Here is an 18,990-nt window from a genome sequence, read left to right as displayed (position 1 = left end):
AGCCATGTGTCAGCACTAAATTGGCTCCAGCCTTGGAGAGAGAAAGTAGGGTTAGGAAGGTTAGAATAAAGGGAGAATGGGGTAGCTAAAGACAGGGCGGGAGGGAGGGTTCAGAGATTCAGGGTTCTTCATCATCTCCAGTGACAACAGCATACAGAAGGAGGCAAAGTACATGTCCACTTACAATCTACGAACTTATCCAGCAGACTGCCAGCTAGCGGTCACCTCGCAGACGTCTGGCCAAGCTCATCTATTAACCCAGAAGAGTTGGCCACTTTCCAGCGAAGACAACTGTGTTCTTCAATGTGCTTCTGGGGAAGGAAGGGGGTTTGCCATTTTGATTATTACCAGTCTCTTTGCCCAACAAGCTCAAGAGACAACCAAGCTATCCCAACACACACACACACACACACACACTTCGACATAGCTGAATCCTGTCGATGTTGCAGAAAGCGTCAGAATCTACATAATAGAACAAAACTAATTTCCCTATCTCCTGCTGTTCTTGAGTCCCGAGAAGATGAAAATATTCATCGCTGTTGTCCTGAAGACAGCATAATCATTCTGGATATATGCTTCTTGCTTGTATCAAATTAATTGTGCATGGACTGGGGAGGGTCGAGAGAATATCTAACAGCAATGGATTTCACCATGTCATCACACAATTGCATAAAGTAAAATTCTTGTTTTCTTCGTTTTTCATCACAGCAAAGTTCACAGAGTTGCTGCTTCCAGTGGAATACAGAATGAATAACACGGTGCAACATGACAAATTGGCACATTTGTGGGCTTGCCAGCTTAGTGTGGAATGGATTGGTATGCACAGCATTTAGGCTGTAGATGCTCTGCAAGCCCACATATGATGAGATTGTTGATTTAGAATTACACTCACAGCTTTGAAGTTTGGTGCAGCGGTGTCTTCTGTGCATAAACACCACAATTCAAAAGGTAAAATCTTTCTTGGACATAACATTTGGAAAGATAGTCAGAGGTTTCAAAAAATGATGGAGCCTATTGTGTGTTTAATCTCGATCGTCACCAAATGAATTGAGTTGAGTAATTACGAGTATTCTTGCCATCAAAACATATCATCATAATATTTCCCTTTTTCTTATTATAGTCCATAATAACAGAATCATAAAACATTTTCTCACTGAATTCAGTCTTCCGTTTTGGTGCTGACATTTTTATTATCACTGTCTTTGCTTGAGCCGACATATTTTTAGATGCCGTCATTAATTGTCACATATATAGTACTAATGCCATGTCTTGATTGAAATACTTTGGGTCAGTGTGATTTGATCACTTCAATGTGTCATTATTGGTTGAGTTTATGATAAGCCTATTTAATTGCACAGTTTTGTAAGTTTTAATACATGAGGACAATAACACATTGCATTGGCAGGATGAGAGCTTTGTGACATTAAATAAATGAAATAGAATGTGGCTGTTCTGTGTGATTGGCCATTGTTGTAGACCTACCTTTGACTAGCTGATGATTTACTAGGTTTCCCAAAGGTGTTTGATAACAAAGGGCATTTAATTTTTTGTCATTATTTCCTCTTTGAGATTGGAAGACATATATTTAGGTGAAACTTTGTTCATTTCAATTTTATGATGTGGGTGACACATTGACAAAAAATATCTGTCAACAAAAGTCCATTGAAGAACTATTTTGTTAGGTTTGAAAAGAGTTAGTGAGGTTACACTGAATACTCTCCTCATGTTCTGCAAATTTCTTTAGGTTTTTTTCAATAAATAGACAGACTCAAGGCAACAGAACAATACAGAAAACAAGTCATATTGACAAGTCAATTGATTAGTTGGCCGAGGGAAACATATCCAATCATGGCAAGTTTCTGTCATTATTTCCAATTTACTGAAAAGTAAATCACCTCCCTGTGTTGCATTTTACTGGATTACTTTTGAACACGGATCAATATATCTTGTGATTTTCAAGTCAAACTAATATTAAAACCACTGGCTCTGCATATCCCCCATAAGCAGAAGAATGACAGAGTCATCATAAAGGATCGGTGTAGAAATAAAGTGCAAACAGAAGAAAATGCCGCAGCCAGATGCCCGAGAAGGGATGGGTTGACGGTAAAGCCATTTGGTTTTTCAGACACAGAAGGAGAACAGAACTGACAATAGCTTGAGGGGCCAGTGCTCCATGGAGTGAATAACGGAGCGGAGGAGAGGAAAAATAAATAAAGAATGTGTCACCTAGTGGGAGGAGGCACCGAAGCAAGATCTGTCAGAACTCTACTGCTGTCTGCAGATTAGATCTCCGGCTATTTAAAGAGGGAGAACATGCCATAGCTCCCTACGCCAGTGTCCACGCTGTGCCCCTCACTGTTATTGGCACCCGTCCGTCACCATGTGACAAAAAAAAGAAAGAAAGAAAAGAAAAGAAACAGCTATAAATGATGGCAACAAAAAAAAGTGGGCATGTGGGAATTTCCATCTGTCACGACTGACGTGAGGTCTTTACAATAGTGTAAATTCACTGCATAAAAGCCAAGGTCACACAAGAAGGAATTTGCCTGATGCTGTCACAGATACACTAAGAATCACGACTCACACTTCTAAGGCTTATTGTTGGCCCATAAATACGACTTTATCACCTTAGGTTAGACGCGTGAGCCTCCATCAGAACAATCACCGTTTTCCATCAGGGTTAACGTGTCTGGAGACACCTGGCAGTCAGGCGGATGTGCTGTGCTGTGCATGTATCTGTTACTTGCGTATGGCAGTGTGTTGCCATATGAGTAACAGTTTATGGTTGACGCATGTGTTCACAAGGGTATGTGATTATCTGTCAGAAGATACGACATTGGCTTTGCGTATGGGATTGTGGGCGTACACAGTACACTGCCATGTTGCTGTGCGTTCTCATGTAAGTGCTCATTTGTGTGCCTTCTCTATCCTCCCACACAAGATTGATTCAATAGGATCTCGATGGCGAGGCTTTGCTCTATGTTGGGTCACATCTCTTTAATTGTCCGTGAGGCTTCTGTTCACAAACAAAGCAGCATGACTTGTTGCCTCCCAAACATGAGCCAAGAATGATGGAAGCCATGTTCCCGAGCGCACCGCAGGGCTTCCGTCACCCCGCGAAACCTTCTCCCTTCCCTCGCTCTTGCACTCCTGCCTCGCGCTCTGCCTCCAGGCTGCAGCAGACTGACTCTGCTATACGGAATGAGTCATTCTAAGACAGTCAGTTATCTCTCCACGTAGCCCTCAGATTTCACCATGCTTTTTGTTGCCATCATTCAAAGCATTGCTGTCAGGAATAACCCCCTTTAAGGGGTCAATGTATTGACCAGTAAAGACTTGCAGGTTAGAAATGCATTTATGCATAGACAGAGCATGCACAGATTATCATCAAAGTGTCCACTGCTTTCAGGAATCTTGTGGAATGTTGTGAGGAGTGTGAAACAAACAGGTTCTCGCCTTGGCAAAAGCCGATTATTGTCTAATTGTTGTAAACCTGCAACCATTCTGTGTGTTTGGAGGAGGCAATCTATGAAGGTTTCAGCATATAGGAGAGAGGATTCACAGAGAAACAAAGGTGAAGCAAGGTAAAGAAGCGAGGGAGGCTTTGCCATCAAGAGAGACAGCACATTTTCATTGTGTCTAACTTCACACTTCACTAAAGGGTGATTAAGTATTACACTGAGCAATACATCTCCATTCTTCACTCCTTCCATTTTGTGTCAACATTGTTTATGGAGCAGCAATGTAAACCAACAGATGAAATTAGAGGAGCAAAGAATAGAAAATAGTCTCTCCAGTCCTTAACCTTCACTGTACATAATATACTTATCTGGTAATTGGCCATTTCAATGTTCCTGGATAATTTAGCTGAACCCCACAGTATTGCAGTTTTTTTTTATCCCTTTTTTTTCTGGTTGTACACTATAGAATTCCCATTTATTAGTATAATAATCCACATTCATTGATTCTGGAGATGCTATCTATTCTTGTCACTGAGCAAAAAATCTGACAACAAACTTTAGTTATACACAAAGAACCAACTTAATCGTATTCTTTTCACAATAAGGGATGCTGAGAAAGGAGACAGTTATCTGGTTATATCCCTTTCTCTTGTCCTTTACAGTGACAACAAGAGCTATCCCACACAAATCCAAAAAAGTAGCCAAAAATATTAGCGGCTCAGAAAGATATAGTCTTAGATACATCAAATTATTTTCTTCACAAAGGTGAGATTTCTTTGCAAGCTTCTCTTGCCAAGGTTTGTGTGAGTGAGGAAACGCTTCCCCACACGGCGCCTTTCTCCCTGCCGACTCTGTAACCTATAATTATCAACACACACACACACACACACATGCACACACAAGAATGGAATGCAAATGAAAAGAATTGTTGAGAGGAAAATGTGTAATTGCTCTGAGAAAACATATAGGTATTCTTAGTTTTTCTAGGCATGTAATCAATACATTTTTGAACATATGAGTAATGTTTCAATATGTAATTAAGGAAGCTGATCCATTCGCATTGACTAATCTTTCTCACAATGAGATGGCTGATTAAATCCATCCAAATAAGAACGGCAGTGAGGTTGTACCAGCACTAAGTTTTTTTTGTTTTGTTTTTTCACATTGTAGTTTTATTTTGTTAAAGTTAATTCTTATTCTGATGAAAGGTTTTGGACTGAGCATAAATAAAGTGATTGAGAATTAATTTGTTCATTTTATACAATGAGAATATATATTAATGAGACAGTATTTGTGCAGCCCTTATTTGCTCATGTTTAATTGTATGTGACATTATAGCATTGCAATTAAAGTAATACATTGATGTCACGGTTTGTATTTTATTCAAAAATACAGTGGATCTTATCAAAATGCTGCAAAAGCCTCACCAGCTTGCAAGAGCATTTTTCTTTTGCCACAGCTCTCAATATTATTCCCTAATGCTTGTTCAATAACATATTACCAATGACCAGACTTCAGTCTACTCCCCTCAGAGATGAGACTCTAATTGCTTTATTGATAACTCTAATAGCCCACCAGTGTCGGATGGCTGACATCTCACTTCATAAAAGATTCTGCTTGTATCAACCTAGACTATGCAAGGATTATCACCCTCCAATGCCCTCAACATCTGTCCCCACAAGTTGCCAGAGTAAGCTTCAGCCTCATATCTGAGTCCTTCATTCTGTTTCACCGCAGCTTGGGGCACAACTTACTTTAAGTACATCCAAGCTATAAATAGGCAAAGAGTTCAGATAATGACAAAGGATGTCATTTCCAGCTCTGCTGTCTCTGTAAGGCAAGGAGCCGGCAGAGAGTTCTCTTCTTTTATTACGGTCAGCAGCATCTTAGCAAGATGTTATCTACGCTTTACAGGGAGATGTGTTGATATTTGTCACCATGGTGATTGATTGCCTGAAGATATATTTGTGCAGCATGTTGGGCGCTGTTTTACAATTTGTGTGTGATTGGGTGGACAGGAGTGCCTATAAATAGCGAAGCGGCTGATGGTGAGGGAATGATGGCAGGTATGTGTGGTAGCCAGATGGTGCCTTGTGGGAAATGTCTCCCAGTGATTTTGTTTGCAAATAAGTCCCCTGCAAAGTTGTCGGCCTCCCTTCTCCAACATGCCTGCTGTTGTAGACAGAGTTTCAGTAACTGCCATATCTGATAAAGGTGTCGCAATCTCAGCGATGCCCTGCCGCTCGCTGGAGAGAGAGTGAAAGTGGCAGGTTTTGTCACTCTCTGAGGCGATGGCCCGACAGATTGTCACGGATAGAAATGGCAGAACCTTGGAAGCAACGACAAATTGTTTTGAGAAAAAAGGAGTAAAAACCAAGACATGCCAATTTCCGTGGCAAGGAGGAGCGCATGCCATTGGTCAAGAGGTTTTCTGGTCCCATGATCGGAAGCGCAGATGTCACAAACGTTTCAACTTGGGTTCTTGATGGAGATTGAAATTATTACAGATTTAAATATTTGCAATATATAGTACGGTATAATATATAAATGGCTAATTATTACCACAGTTACATTCCCAGCATACTGAATAATTTGACAATAATATTAATTTATAATGTCATTTCAATTTGAGTGTTTATTACAAATGTATTGGTTGTTTGATTTCATATGAAGGATAACCTGAAATTTCCTGTCATCAAATGAACAAAATCAAATTAATATTCAATGTGACACTAAACAGTACAATTCATGTCTGTTGGCTGCTCCGATGCTCTCTGCTGTGATGTAATGACTGACATTGAAATCGGCTCAACTCGTTTTGAACCACAGGCTTTCACAACCTCCTCATAACCTCCACCCACCGAGTGTTCCTCTGACAGAGCTTCCGGCAGCTCAGCAGCAGAGACGCTCTGTGCCGGACAACAATCTTACAACTGGGCAAGGGAGAGGAAGGACACTGTAGCAGTCTCAGCATGAAAATGTGATTGAACCACCACTAGATTTTTGTAGGCTGGTAAAGGAATTTGGTGCGGGGTGGCTGTTAAATATCTGTGCTAATTTGCTAACTTATGGTGAACTTCATGATTTTGTGACTTTTGTGACTCCGATTTGGCACAAGAACAATTGAATTGTGAATGTAAATTGTAAAAGTGTGATTATATCACTGGACTATTACCTTATAATAGCAGTTATACTGTAAAAAGAAATAGAACGGTTATTTTTAACAGCACACTCCTCCAGACAGTGAGTCACCGTCACAGGCTTGAGGGCAATAATGCTTTGTTGATGAGAGGAGAAGATTTGACACAAGAAAAGTGTTTTTTTTTTTGTCTCTTTGTTGTTGTTGTTGTTTTTTGAACCAATAACCTTTTTAAGGCATCTAAAACATAAATATTGTCTGTCAAACATTGGAAACAGCTATACTGTCAGCATTAAATCAGGCGGCTTCTTTCGCCCACCTTCATGGTTCTGCCTCTCTGGGCTTTTGGGCATTAGAATAACAGAATCTCATGATTTTTACAGTCTGAAAATCAAACGCCAGCACCACCAACAATGACAGAGGCAGATGTGATACGCAGGAATATCCTTCTACAAATTCACCTTGTATGATTAATCTTTGCTGTGATTGGAAGTCTTTCCACTGGTTGTTGCACCGTTTGATTAACTGTGTATCATTTCAAGACAACCGTAGGAACATTCCTGAGAGTGTACCACCACCACAAGCAGCAAAGAGGAGGTTAAATTAAATCCCTTTTGCTGTTTTTTGTTTTAGAGCCCCAGCGTTTCCAGTTTAGCATGGCACGACGGGCGATATTTGGTAGGTAATGATATATGGGTCCACACAATAAAATAAAATGAGAGCACATTCCCATTAAGATAAGCACTGCAGGCCAATGAAAGCCAGAAATGCCAGTGGCATATTGATTTGACGCCCTGTATTAATGGTAGGGTTAGCTGCTGCGCTCTCAGCTCGGGCATTTCTTCCAAATTCATGACCTGACAACAATGAGCAGCAGTGAAAAATAACCTCAAGTTCTAACCACATTAAAAATGGTGCTGAAAGTCTGTGGTCACTTAATTGTTTGACTTGGCAAAGTCCAAGAATGTGGCAGAAAAGTTACTTCATGTTGTTCTAGACCTACATGGCTTCTCCAACATCTGCTTTATTATTAGAAGTCGCTAAACTGTGAAGTTGCATCAGAAATGAAGAGGAAGACTATTATTACTATTATTGGATGTTAATTGAAGTGCAGGGCATGTGAACACTGTTTTACATTTGTAAGTCAATGCAAGTTTGACAACAGTGTTCTTGGGTCCATAAGCAGTCTAATAGTAATCACTTGTGTCAGTTGAGATAATTAGATAGATTAAATTATATTGATTGGTTGTCAATAGCCACATGCGTAGCAACTCATTACATCCATCCATCCATTGTATTCTGCTTTTCCACTTTGCTAGTCACGGGAGTTACTGGAGCCTCCCAGCTTGCTAAGGGCGAGGGGGGGGGGGGGGGGGGGGGGTACACCCCGAATGCGTCGCCAGCACATCGCAGGGCGGCACAGAGAGAGACAACCACTCATGCACACACTCACACACTACAGACAATTTGGAGTAATCAATTCACCTAAATTGCATGTTTTTGGAGGTGGGAGAAAATTGGAGAACCAGGAGAAACGGACTTTGGGAGAACATACAAACTCCACACAGATGGGCTGTGATGTGATGCGCTAACCACTACACCTGTGCTGCCCAGCTCATTACCACCATCAGTTGTACAAACACAGAGTGTGTTGGTTAGCGTTCCTCTTTCTTGCAGGAAGACCAGTTTATTTCACAAAGGCAGTCAAATTACATTTTAGTAAACACCTTTCTGTTGCTGACATGTTGTTGATGGATGCGACTTATTCCTGAGGTGAATATAGGTGTTAATGCAGCCAGATTAATGACATTCAACTAAGTGCTAATAAGTACCAAAATGTGCCAAGCCTAAACCTTTTGTCTTCTTTTTTTTATATTTAATTCCCATTATCTGTTACAAGGGCAATAAAAAAATACACTGTATATTTCATTTGGAAAATGGCCAATTTTAGACAATTCTTGGGTACTTGAGCACACTTATTTTTCCAACTTGGACTGATGAGGAGATTGAGTTTTATGGTAGCTAGCGAACACCTTGCAGGTATAGAAACCTCTGCACTACACAGCAATTATGGCTCCTGCTTACTTAAGTCAATCACAGTACGGACAGCTGACATTGTGAAGCTGACACTGAACTTGACACAACCTATATCAAAACTAGACAGCACTCAGGAAGAGCAAACCTCTGCCAAGGAAGCTCATTTCACCCCATTATGTCAGAACTAAAAGCAGCAGTTCAATGATAACCTGAACCACATAATTTGACTCGCTGACAATGAAAACTGACATACTTTTTTGGAATCATTTATTAGTTTGATGGTTAATTCAATAAAGTCAATTAAATCCCTAATGGTGGTTTTCTTCAGGCTCTGGCTTGGCAACAACTCTGTGGTAGATCCGAAGGGTATGTCACACAATTTGTGTTTAAGCTTTGCAAGTATCATCCATGAAGTAAAAATTATGTAATAGCTCCATAGTAGAGAGTCATTAAAATGAAATCTAGAATCATTAAATGATTCAGATTGCCACCCAAATGGAAATATATTGCACCTTCGAACATGCCATACATACACAATTGAGTCAATCACATATGGACACGGAAAGACAGAAATACCGTGCCAAAAACACGAGCTCCTTGGCAGAGGTAAATACTACTCTGAAATGTATTTGTCCTTTACTCGTGGTTCTATGTTTACAGGATTATTGATTTGATTACAAACAGTGAGAGAGAACAACAACTAAAATCTCTCTGGCACTACTCACAGTTGACACATGAATGATTAACGTAATGATTCCACGTGGTGAAATTGTCTGCTTTTGTAAATCCACATATCTGACCCTTCCACAGCCAGCATATTAACGCCTCCCTTTTCCTTTACTGCCAAGCAGCAGAGCTTCATGTCATTGTGTTTCTCCAAGTTTCTTTTTTTGGTGGGGGGGGGGGGGGTGCAAATCCATTTATTCTGGAATCCTGGAATTGTGAAATAACATAGTACAGCTTTATATGAGCTGCTATTGGAGGAGAGAAAGAAAGAAGGGCAGGTGATCGCTTTTAAACGGTAACTCGAGTCATGGATAATTTCTCACACAACCAATAAATACAGCCTCACCCTTGTCGGCTGCAGGGAGTGGATGCTGCAAAAATATTCTGCTGATGGAGGGGTTTGTCGTAACATCCTCAAAAGCATTGACGACTGTGTGCAACTGTATTCAGGTGATAGTGTGAGTAACGTGCAAATCAACCCTGTTGTCCAGGTGCTTTATTGTATGCTGGGGTTTGAAAGATATAAATATGGTCCTCACAGCCATTAAAGTGCAACAAAGCTGACAAAGAGAGCCTAAAAAGCTGCGTACGTTAAATGTGAAAATGAGTTTGGACGAAGGAGATTATTTTCATTCACCTCCCACTTGCCTATCTCCCTTTGTCCATCCAACGGCTCGTTATCTTTCTTATATTCTTTTTTTAAACAGCTTTTGAATGAAATAGTATTACAAGTGGCTCTTGAAATTGTGACCATAGATTGTTTGTTTGTTTTTGTTTGTTTCAGACATAGACGTCAATGGAATCATTGTGTCCATTCATAACAGTATTTTTGCAAACTGTAAGATGCCTAAAATGTGGAATTTTAGTGGGTGTTTGAAACAAATTGTGTAAAAAGCTTCCTTTTGACAAAACAATTAAGAGTACACTTTTCTTTCCATTTTCAACTTGTTTAGTGTAAATCGCTATTAAGCTGTTATTCCACACAACGCAGCTTTGTATAATGCACACAATTTATTTTCCGTCAAGTTCGTCTTATTGTTCTACCTACACTTTGATACCTGAGCTGTCAAAGCCCGTTCCCATGGTGATGGTCATTCTAGGTTATGTCTATGTAGTGTTTCACAACAGGCTTTTGTGCCTATTTATCTGCTGTAGTAAGAATTATGTGACTGTAAGAAATAAATCCATCACCAAATGGTTTTCCATGTATGGGTGGGGAGATTTACTGATGGACTGGGGGCTGGACTGGGCTAAACTGGGCATTCTTTTGTTCTATTGCATGTCATTCCCTTCCAGATTCTCACCTTTTTCTACCTTCATGTATCAGCTACATTCTCTCGTGAAATCCCTACATGCAAAGAAAAAGATGCACATTTGTTTCGGTGACCCTGAAATCAGGAAATATTGTTACTGAATTTCTACGGCATCATTCCAGTTGATTGGTGGCTGCACTCACATACACACCTTCTTCCTTCACATGAGACCAGTGTGACCCGGTAGTATTCAAGCCTGATCCGAGCACTATCTCAGGGAGACAAGCAGACTGCGGATCCCTGTAGCGTAACACTACCCTATTTTTCTGGTCATTACCGGTGCAAGGCTTCTCAACATGGATAGAAGCAATGAAGGAGAACCTCAATAAATGATCAGTGTGTGCTCTGCCAGCATCCACGCATGCTGCATCTGCTGCTTCTCATAACCTCTCCAGCATAATAGTATAAATCTTCCAAATTTGCCAGACATCAAGTGGATGAGCTTGCCCAGTGTAATGACCTAAATTTGGCTCAGGAAGTGGTTAATTTCCCAGGCCTCAAGGACTGCAGACGCCGACCTCTTCCAAAGCCCTGAGGGGATAAATGAGGCCCTTTTAAAGCTGTGAAGTTTATAATGAAGCTTCTGATTAGTGACTTGTCAAGATGTATTTGCCCTGTGCTCACCACATTGTTGTTTAGCACTTTCAGGCCCCTTAAAGATGAGTGTTTCATTGAGAAAAGATGAAAAAGCAGGCAGCATGTACCTAATGATGTCTTAGGCTTACAGCCCCTCTCATGACAGATAATTACACCAAATGCTTACAGCAAACACATCAAAGGACATTCCATCATAGTGCCAACACGGTGCAATACATCTCAACAATCAGGTTGGCCTCACTAAAATCAGGTTCCCTTAGCTTTTCTGTCATGTCTCATACCCACAGATCCACTGGATCTCTCTAACATAGCTGATTTGCACTTAGAAGACAAGGCCCACGAGCAGCCAGCCCAATTCTTGCTAAATTTGCATTTTTATTAATTGGAGTTTGTAAACTAAAACTTGCCAAATGGCCAATGAGAAGGGCAGAGATGCAGTTCAACCCACTAAACTCCACACTGACATGCACTATGATAAAGATGCTGTCCTGGATAAAAAAAATCAAAGGACAGGGAAACTAAAATTACAAGACTGATGAGGTTTAATCTCCTTATCTGTTCAGGACACATTCTGGTTTTACATGTTAATGTTCAAAATATCACATTGAACCAAGATGTATTTTATGATTGATTACAGAAAACTCAAAAGCACAAACATCTCGTAAGAAAAATTACCAAAGCCAGAGGAATCTAAATTCTTCTGGCTTAATCTTTGTGCACAACCTTGTTGAGATTACAAGGAGGATGTAGATTTGTCTATGCATATCAGGCAGCTGCTTCTTACATCATAAATCTTCCCTAAGCTTTAGCATAAAGTGGTCCAAGCTTTCTAGCTCACAGCACTTTGTCTGTAGATATTGCTACATTCTGCATTTTGTTCACTTTGAGTCGGTAATAAGTATACCGGTAAAAGAAATTCAAAATAGTCCATAGTGTATAGGAAGACCAAACAAGGACGCATAGATTTGCAAGTTGCTGTTTTCTAGTTAATCCAGTAAATATGTTCTTTCAAGGTAGGTTGGGGATCATAAATCATCTTCCGGGGGATAAGATGAGCTGAATCGCCACAATGGGAATAGCCTGAATGCTCCCCTCTTCATATCTTTACGGATAATTTAATTGAGAGCAAATCAGCATGGCCTAGAGAATAAAGAGGAATGGCAAAGGTGCAAGAGCTAACCACATTAAAACATTATTTTTGAACATTTTACTTATAAAATCATGACAGGCCATTGTGCCAATTGCTGAAACTTCCTAACTGGCAGGAACCGCTTCCAGCACGAGAAGTGCTGCACAGGGGCGGGTTGGAATTCTATTGTGACATGCTGAGAAAGAAATAACACTTAAATGTGCTTAAATGGCTCCGCTGAACACATTTGAGTTTTTCCCATGGAAAAACAAACCCATGGTAGACACTAGATGCTGCATAATTAACAAACAAGCACTGCAGCTTCTCTCATTCTCCTCTGAAAATGACTCCTGGAAGAACGGGTGAGTTAGGAACAGATGGAGAGGCCACTTGAGCACAGCATAATGAAGCAATCCACAAAAAAAATCACTCATACAGGATGCATTTCAAATGAACCCAGTGAGGGTGTAATGTCTCATTTATGGTGGTAAGTCACACCTGATGTATTTTTTTTAACATATGAACAGACTGGATTATTACAGACGCCACATTTTATACCTGCTTTTATTCACTGATAAATACTAAAATATGTGGGACAATAGTCAGATCATTTGAAATATGTCATTGTGATATCTTTACATAATTCATGTTATATGGCCTGCAAAAGATGGTAATCACAATTTTCTTTAGACAACTATCAAAAATGTTCTAAACAGAAAGTCATCAATGACCATGACAACTATGAAATATCCGTTTAAAGAGCAACAGGGTGAAACGAACATGTCCTCGATTCTCCTCCTCCTTATTGTTAGCAATTTTCCCTCCAAATTTGCACATTTATTGGTTTTCAGCCCTTATAATGCAACAACACATATTATTCTGCTGCTAATGTCTCAGTGCATTTTACATGAGGACCAACTGAGATGCGCTTCACTTGGGGGCAAAGGAAATGGTTCCCACTACTGACCCGTGATAAATAAATCATGATTCCAGGTGGAGTGTAAGATTAGTGTGAATGGGTCTTGTAATTATCATGGACAGTGCTGAATGTGTTTTCCCAAATCACCTCTCCACAAGACAAGACCTCCTTGGAGGTTTTTTTTTTTACATTACTGACCATCACTCTGCGTTAGATTATACTTGGTTGTATTTTCAATCACTGTACCTTTCCGTCACAGACAAGGCTCCATGTGCCCTCTTTCACTCTGACCCTCAATTACCCAGCACAATCATCTCAGACAGTTGTTGAGGTACAGTAATAAACCATCGCCTGGTCCTACTGAGGCGGCCTCTCTTTTAAAGCACCTCTGAGAGGTAAAATAACTGAACTCTCAGCTGCTGTGACCACAGTTGACCTATGGCTGCTGGCTGATAGTTTGCAGTCAAAAATAAAAATAAAATAACAATTGAATTGAGATAAGATGTGCTTTGGTTACATCCACAATAACAGACTAAAGCATTTCAGTTTAGATTTTTGTTTTCCATTGATGTTGGACAAATCTAAATTGTTCACAGATTTATCCCATATTTTTTTTATCAGATCACCAATTTGACATGTGATCCATACATAACTGATCCGTGGCCACGCTGGGTGAATAGAAAAGCTCAAGTCAGAATTCATTTTTGGACATATAGATGTGCTGGTCTCTGTCATACGTCAGCAGTGGTGGCATGGCTAAATGAAACAACCTGGTGGGAGATGACGGCTCGTGAACAGCTGAAGAAAGTGTTTACTGGCCTCAGCAGCAAAGCGTCATGTTTGCATAAAAATAAATCAAAACATATCAATGTGTACATGTAAGCTGTTATGGAGGACAGATACATACTCATACTCATTTAGATCACGGCACCAGTCAATTGAAGAATATGACTCCTCAAGAATATGAAGAGCATAAAGCCTGAAGTATTGATCTGGAGATCATGCCTGAAACAAATTTTGCTGGACTTTGTTAAAATATTCCTCAAAATGTTTATTACTTTTCTCTAGATTTTGAATTTCATTAAGGAAAGTTTTTTCAGCAGAGGAATAATGATAAAGGTAAAGACTAAAGATGAGCTCACGTCACCAGTTCTTATACCCCATACATTACTGCTTAACTGCATGCAAATTGGGTCTTTTTAGTGTCAAGGATATGCCATCACTGCATCATAAAATGGAAGTACTATAAAGTCTATGGAGGATGCACAGCCTGACTCCGGTGTTTTATTGCAGGTTCAATCCACAAGTTTTAGGAAACCAATTAAAGGTTAGAAATGCTTATCTTTAACTACACTTTACTAGAATTCAATCGTCAAGTTTACATTTCAGGCTTTGTTGGAAGCTGTAATCAAAACTACATATGTCCATCTGATTAAACAGGCCACTCTGGTGTATGTACAGACAGGATGCCTTTCCACTGTAATTTGATCCATTGCAGCATAATTACTTGTGTCTCCTGCTTTTAATTCTTGTAGGTTTTCATCAAGTTTTTTTTAAATATTTTTAACCTGTGCATTGTTAAAGACTGGTTCCTGAGGTGTTCATTCATTTTTGTGCGACAGCAATCTCCTCCTGCGTTTCTCTCCATAACACCAAGACATTTTCCCTGACTGGAAGAAAAAGCAGAGGATAGTGATTGCTGCAGAGAGCATGTGCTATATTGTGACCTAGAAAGATTCAGCAGAACCCTTGGAGCTGAGACACTTATCAAGTTAAATTACCCAACATCTGCAGGCGGGGGGGTCAGGCTAACCAGTGGTGGAGGCTGGCATAGGTTACCGTTAACACTCAGCCGTACCTTTTTAAAAGGGGAAATGAACAGGATTTTGATCCACTGCAGAGAAGCAGCATCAGTAGGGTAAACCTTTAGCCACTTTTGCGTCTTACAGTCATTTAATTCCTTTTAGCTTTCCTTTATGGCAGAATATTGTTTGTGTTGTCGCTGCTGGAAACCGATCCAGCCCATCCATTTTATTTAACCATTCATTCTTTGAAGTGTCACAGAGTGAAGACTTTCGTAATACTGAACCAAAGAAATGGAGTACATCCTGGGCAGGACGCAAGATTGCAGCACTGACAACTGCTCAATCTCTTGTTTGCTTATTTGTAATTTAGTGTCACAAGTTAATGCTCATTTTTGGACTGTGGGAATACATTGGGGACACGCTACATACAGAAAAGCCTCAGGTCTGGTGCAGCGGGTTACTCTGTGAGGTGACTAGCTACTGCATTACTGTGCCGCCCTACTTTTTTTTTTTCAAATACCATAAGCCATTTATTTAAAACATTTTCCTCCTCACTGCAGTAATTGCTTAACAACAAATAGCATACACAGCATACGATTTCAGTGAGGAGAAGCTTCAACTACATGAACTGCAGGGGGAACAGCAACATCTTGGCATCTGTCACAGTCCGGTAATGTGAGTCGGCACAACGTATTTTTAAAGTAAAGATTGAATAAGCAAATTTACATTGAATTAATTCATCATCTTCAGATATTTGCAGAAGCTCCTGGATATCAGTCACCATGTTTGCAGTGCAAGATCACCTGAGCTTTTGCTGAGCGCAAAGGCAGAACAGTACTGGTAATCTATTTGCACATTGTCAGTACACTTGCAATTACTTTCCGAGACTCATAACTTATACTTTAAATGCTGGACAGTGAAAAGAGAAATGTGTGTGTTGTTAATACACACTGTAAGTACCATAAATAGTTGAAACTGTAAATAATTATACAGCCAGAAAAAATGTTGATCATTATTCACAAATTTCAGGACAAAACTACACATTCTTAGCCACATATCAATAACATTACAAAAGCATCTCTTCCAAAAAAAACCCACTTTGGTTGGATAGTTTGGGAAATGTATCAGTTAGAAGCTGAGAGTTTACATTTTATGATATATTGTTGGTGAGAGCAGAACATGTTAATTTGCAAGGCACAAACATGTCAATTATAGAGGGGTTGCATTTTAGGTATCAGCAGCAGCCCAGTGTGATTTCAGCATAAGTGCTTTCTATTGAGCAAGATTCATTGTGGCTGCTGGCTCGGTTATTTCTTTCTTTCTTTATGTTTATTCTCATCAGCTCATTTATCAAGGCAGTTGCAATAAAACCTCAAGACAAAATGAATCAGACTCTGGATTGAGGATCATCTTGGCCTTCTTTAATTCTTCTGGCTTTTTCTTTATTCCATACCTGAATAATTCGCTCATTTCAGTGGAAATATTTTTTTTTTCTTAATGTACAATAAAGGTAATTTACAACACCTGTCTGTTGGAAGACTTCTCAGATACAAAAACAACTTTTAAAACCAAGAACAATAATTAAAGATTGATGGAGGGGGGGGTAGCGTAATTGGCAAGTGTAAATACATGCGTGTGTGTGTGTGGGGGGGGGGGGGGGTAAGTGAAAGTGAGTTTGACAACTACAACTTTTGGTTTCTTCGACACTTAAATCAATATCTGTCAATAGGATGAGATCAATTATTTTCAATTAATATTTTTATAGTTGCAGAAAAATGATGTAGTTTGCAACTCTAAAGCAATGTGTGTAATTGAGCTCTAATAAAAACATGTTAATTGCATTTTCCCTCAATAAATCATTTGGAGAGAATTTTAAATCTGTATTGTTTACTTCCACGCTAGCTTGCAGTCTTCATCACTGCCTTTAGTGTGTCATCACCAGCTGTTTTGCGGTTTAATAATGTGGATCCATTGGTTTTAGTGTGTATCACATCATCCTTATGGCCTTGCAAGTGTAAGAAATTAGCGAAACGTAGATGTACTAATCAAAAGACATGGCTCTACGAGTCCTCAGGAAATCTTTATGTAGCGCAGTGGTAGAGCATGCTTCCGTAATGCTCGCACAAAAACAAACCTTTACTGAATTCACTTTTGAAAGTATCTAATCAGTTTTATCTCATGTTGTTCTTGATCTATTGCAGGTGGTGGGTCAGATCGATAAACTAACGTCCGACTTTGACTTTGACCTGGAGCAGGATGACTGGACGGTGGCCACAGCCAGCAGCACATCCAGCAGCGAGCGCGGTTTGGGGGAGGCCTTCAGGCTGGACTTCCTCAATGCAGATGTGCTCTCAGATAGCTGGGAGTTCTGCAGCTACCTGGAGGCCGCTGGAGCCACTGCCAGCAGACCCGGTGAACAGCCAGGAGATCTGCGAACAGAGATGGGCTGCGGGGCTGTCCCTACCCAGACCACTATCCCACCCCCCACCACTGCTTCGGTGTACTCTCAGATGAACGGCGGGCTACCCATCCCTAACGGACCCCGTATTATTACTCCAGATTCATCCAGCGAGGAGGCCAGCAGCTCCACGCACAGCAACAAGACTTCCCGTACCTCTGGCACAAGAGAAAGAGTCCGCTTTAGCGACAAAATTCTGTACCATGCATTGTGCTGTGATGATGATGAGGAGGAGGAAGAGGAGCAAGAGGAATTACAAGAGGACAAGAGTGGCTGTGCGACGCCAGATAGCGATAGTGAACACAGCCTGCTGACAAGTTCAATCACCCCAAAACGTTCTTCCTCAGAGCACTCACTCCTCCATAATTATCTGGACCCTTCCTATGTCTCCTTGCCAGTGAAGGGGACATTGGGAGCTCATACACTACCCAGGAAAGGTCTCTTAAACCCCGGCTGTCGCAAAAAACTTTTGCGAAATAGCAGCACACAAACTGTCTCTGACAAGAGCACCCAAACTGTACTGCCCTATATTCCATCCAAACAGAAAACAAAGGACCACTGAGAAATTTTACCACAAATCTCATGACAAGGACTGTGCATTATTTAATTATTAAATACATAGCTCAGAGATTAATATACAAATTAATTACTAAATAAATAAATGCTATATGGGAAATCTCTTGACTACCTAACGTTATTCTGAAGCTCAGGGAAAACACAGCAAAACAAAGCAGATCATTATCACGAGAGTTAACGGTGGACCAAAAGGTTGCAGCACATTGACTCACTATGTTTAATCAAATGATACATGACAAAAAAAAGATAAATGCAATCCTTTGAGTGGAATATTTGAAGTGTTCAAAATTGGGTGTGAGGTGTGACGAGGTCCCCTCTCCTCTACTCAAGACAAGGAAAGGCTGGTTCCCAGAATGTGGATGCAAAAAGCTGAACATATGTTGTCTGAATCTGTGTGAGTCGTCTTTTTCCATGTTCCAGTTATTGGAAAAGTCAAGGGGATTGTTGTTTTCAGCAGGGTAATGTATCTACATCCACATGTCAAGTCTCATCCTCTCTTTGAAGTCAGCAAACAACACTGCATAAGTAGCACAACAACAAAAAACACCATTTACCTGCCCTTGATTTTATAAAGAATGTGATGTTTTCTTTGTTTGCCACAAAGGTTAAAAGCACAGGCAAAGAGGGCAGGAAAATACAATAATACATAACTACTGTTTACGGTATACACACAAACACACACACACACACACACACAAGTGACATTTCCAGCTTTACTGTTACGTCATTAGACCTAGGACCTGAGCTGAAAAGCAGTCTACAAAAATAAAAGGATTTGCCTCTCCATTCAGTCACGCAGCAGGGAATGGAACTCAGCTAAGAAGCATTTT

The 18,990-nt window shown here is 40.2% G+C and overlaps 1 protein-coding gene across 1 annotated transcript in view; it reads left to right on the top strand.

Annotated features, from left to right (window-relative positions):
- insyn1 (inhibitory synaptic factor 1) overlaps positions 1-18,146 on the top strand; it is a 35,921-nt gene extending 17,775 nt beyond the window's left edge. Inside the window, exon 2 of the mRNA XM_068742137.1 lies at positions 17,328-18,146. Within this exon, the coding sequence (XP_068598238.1) occupies positions 17,328-18,146 (819 nt within the window). The remainder of the gene's footprint in view (positions 1-17,327) is intronic.
- The last annotated feature ends 844 nt before the right edge of the window (positions 18,147-18,990 follow it).

This window comes from Brachionichthys hirsutus, chromosome 1 (assembly GCF_040956055.1).
Source record: "Brachionichthys hirsutus isolate HB-005 chromosome 1, CSIRO-AGI_Bhir_v1, whole genome shotgun sequence".
NCBI lineage: Eukaryota > Metazoa > Chordata > Actinopteri > Lophiiformes > Brachionichthyidae > Brachionichthys > Brachionichthys hirsutus.
The sequence above is the reverse complement of the archived record's forward strand: the minus strand, read 5'-3'. Positions and strand labels throughout refer to the sequence as shown.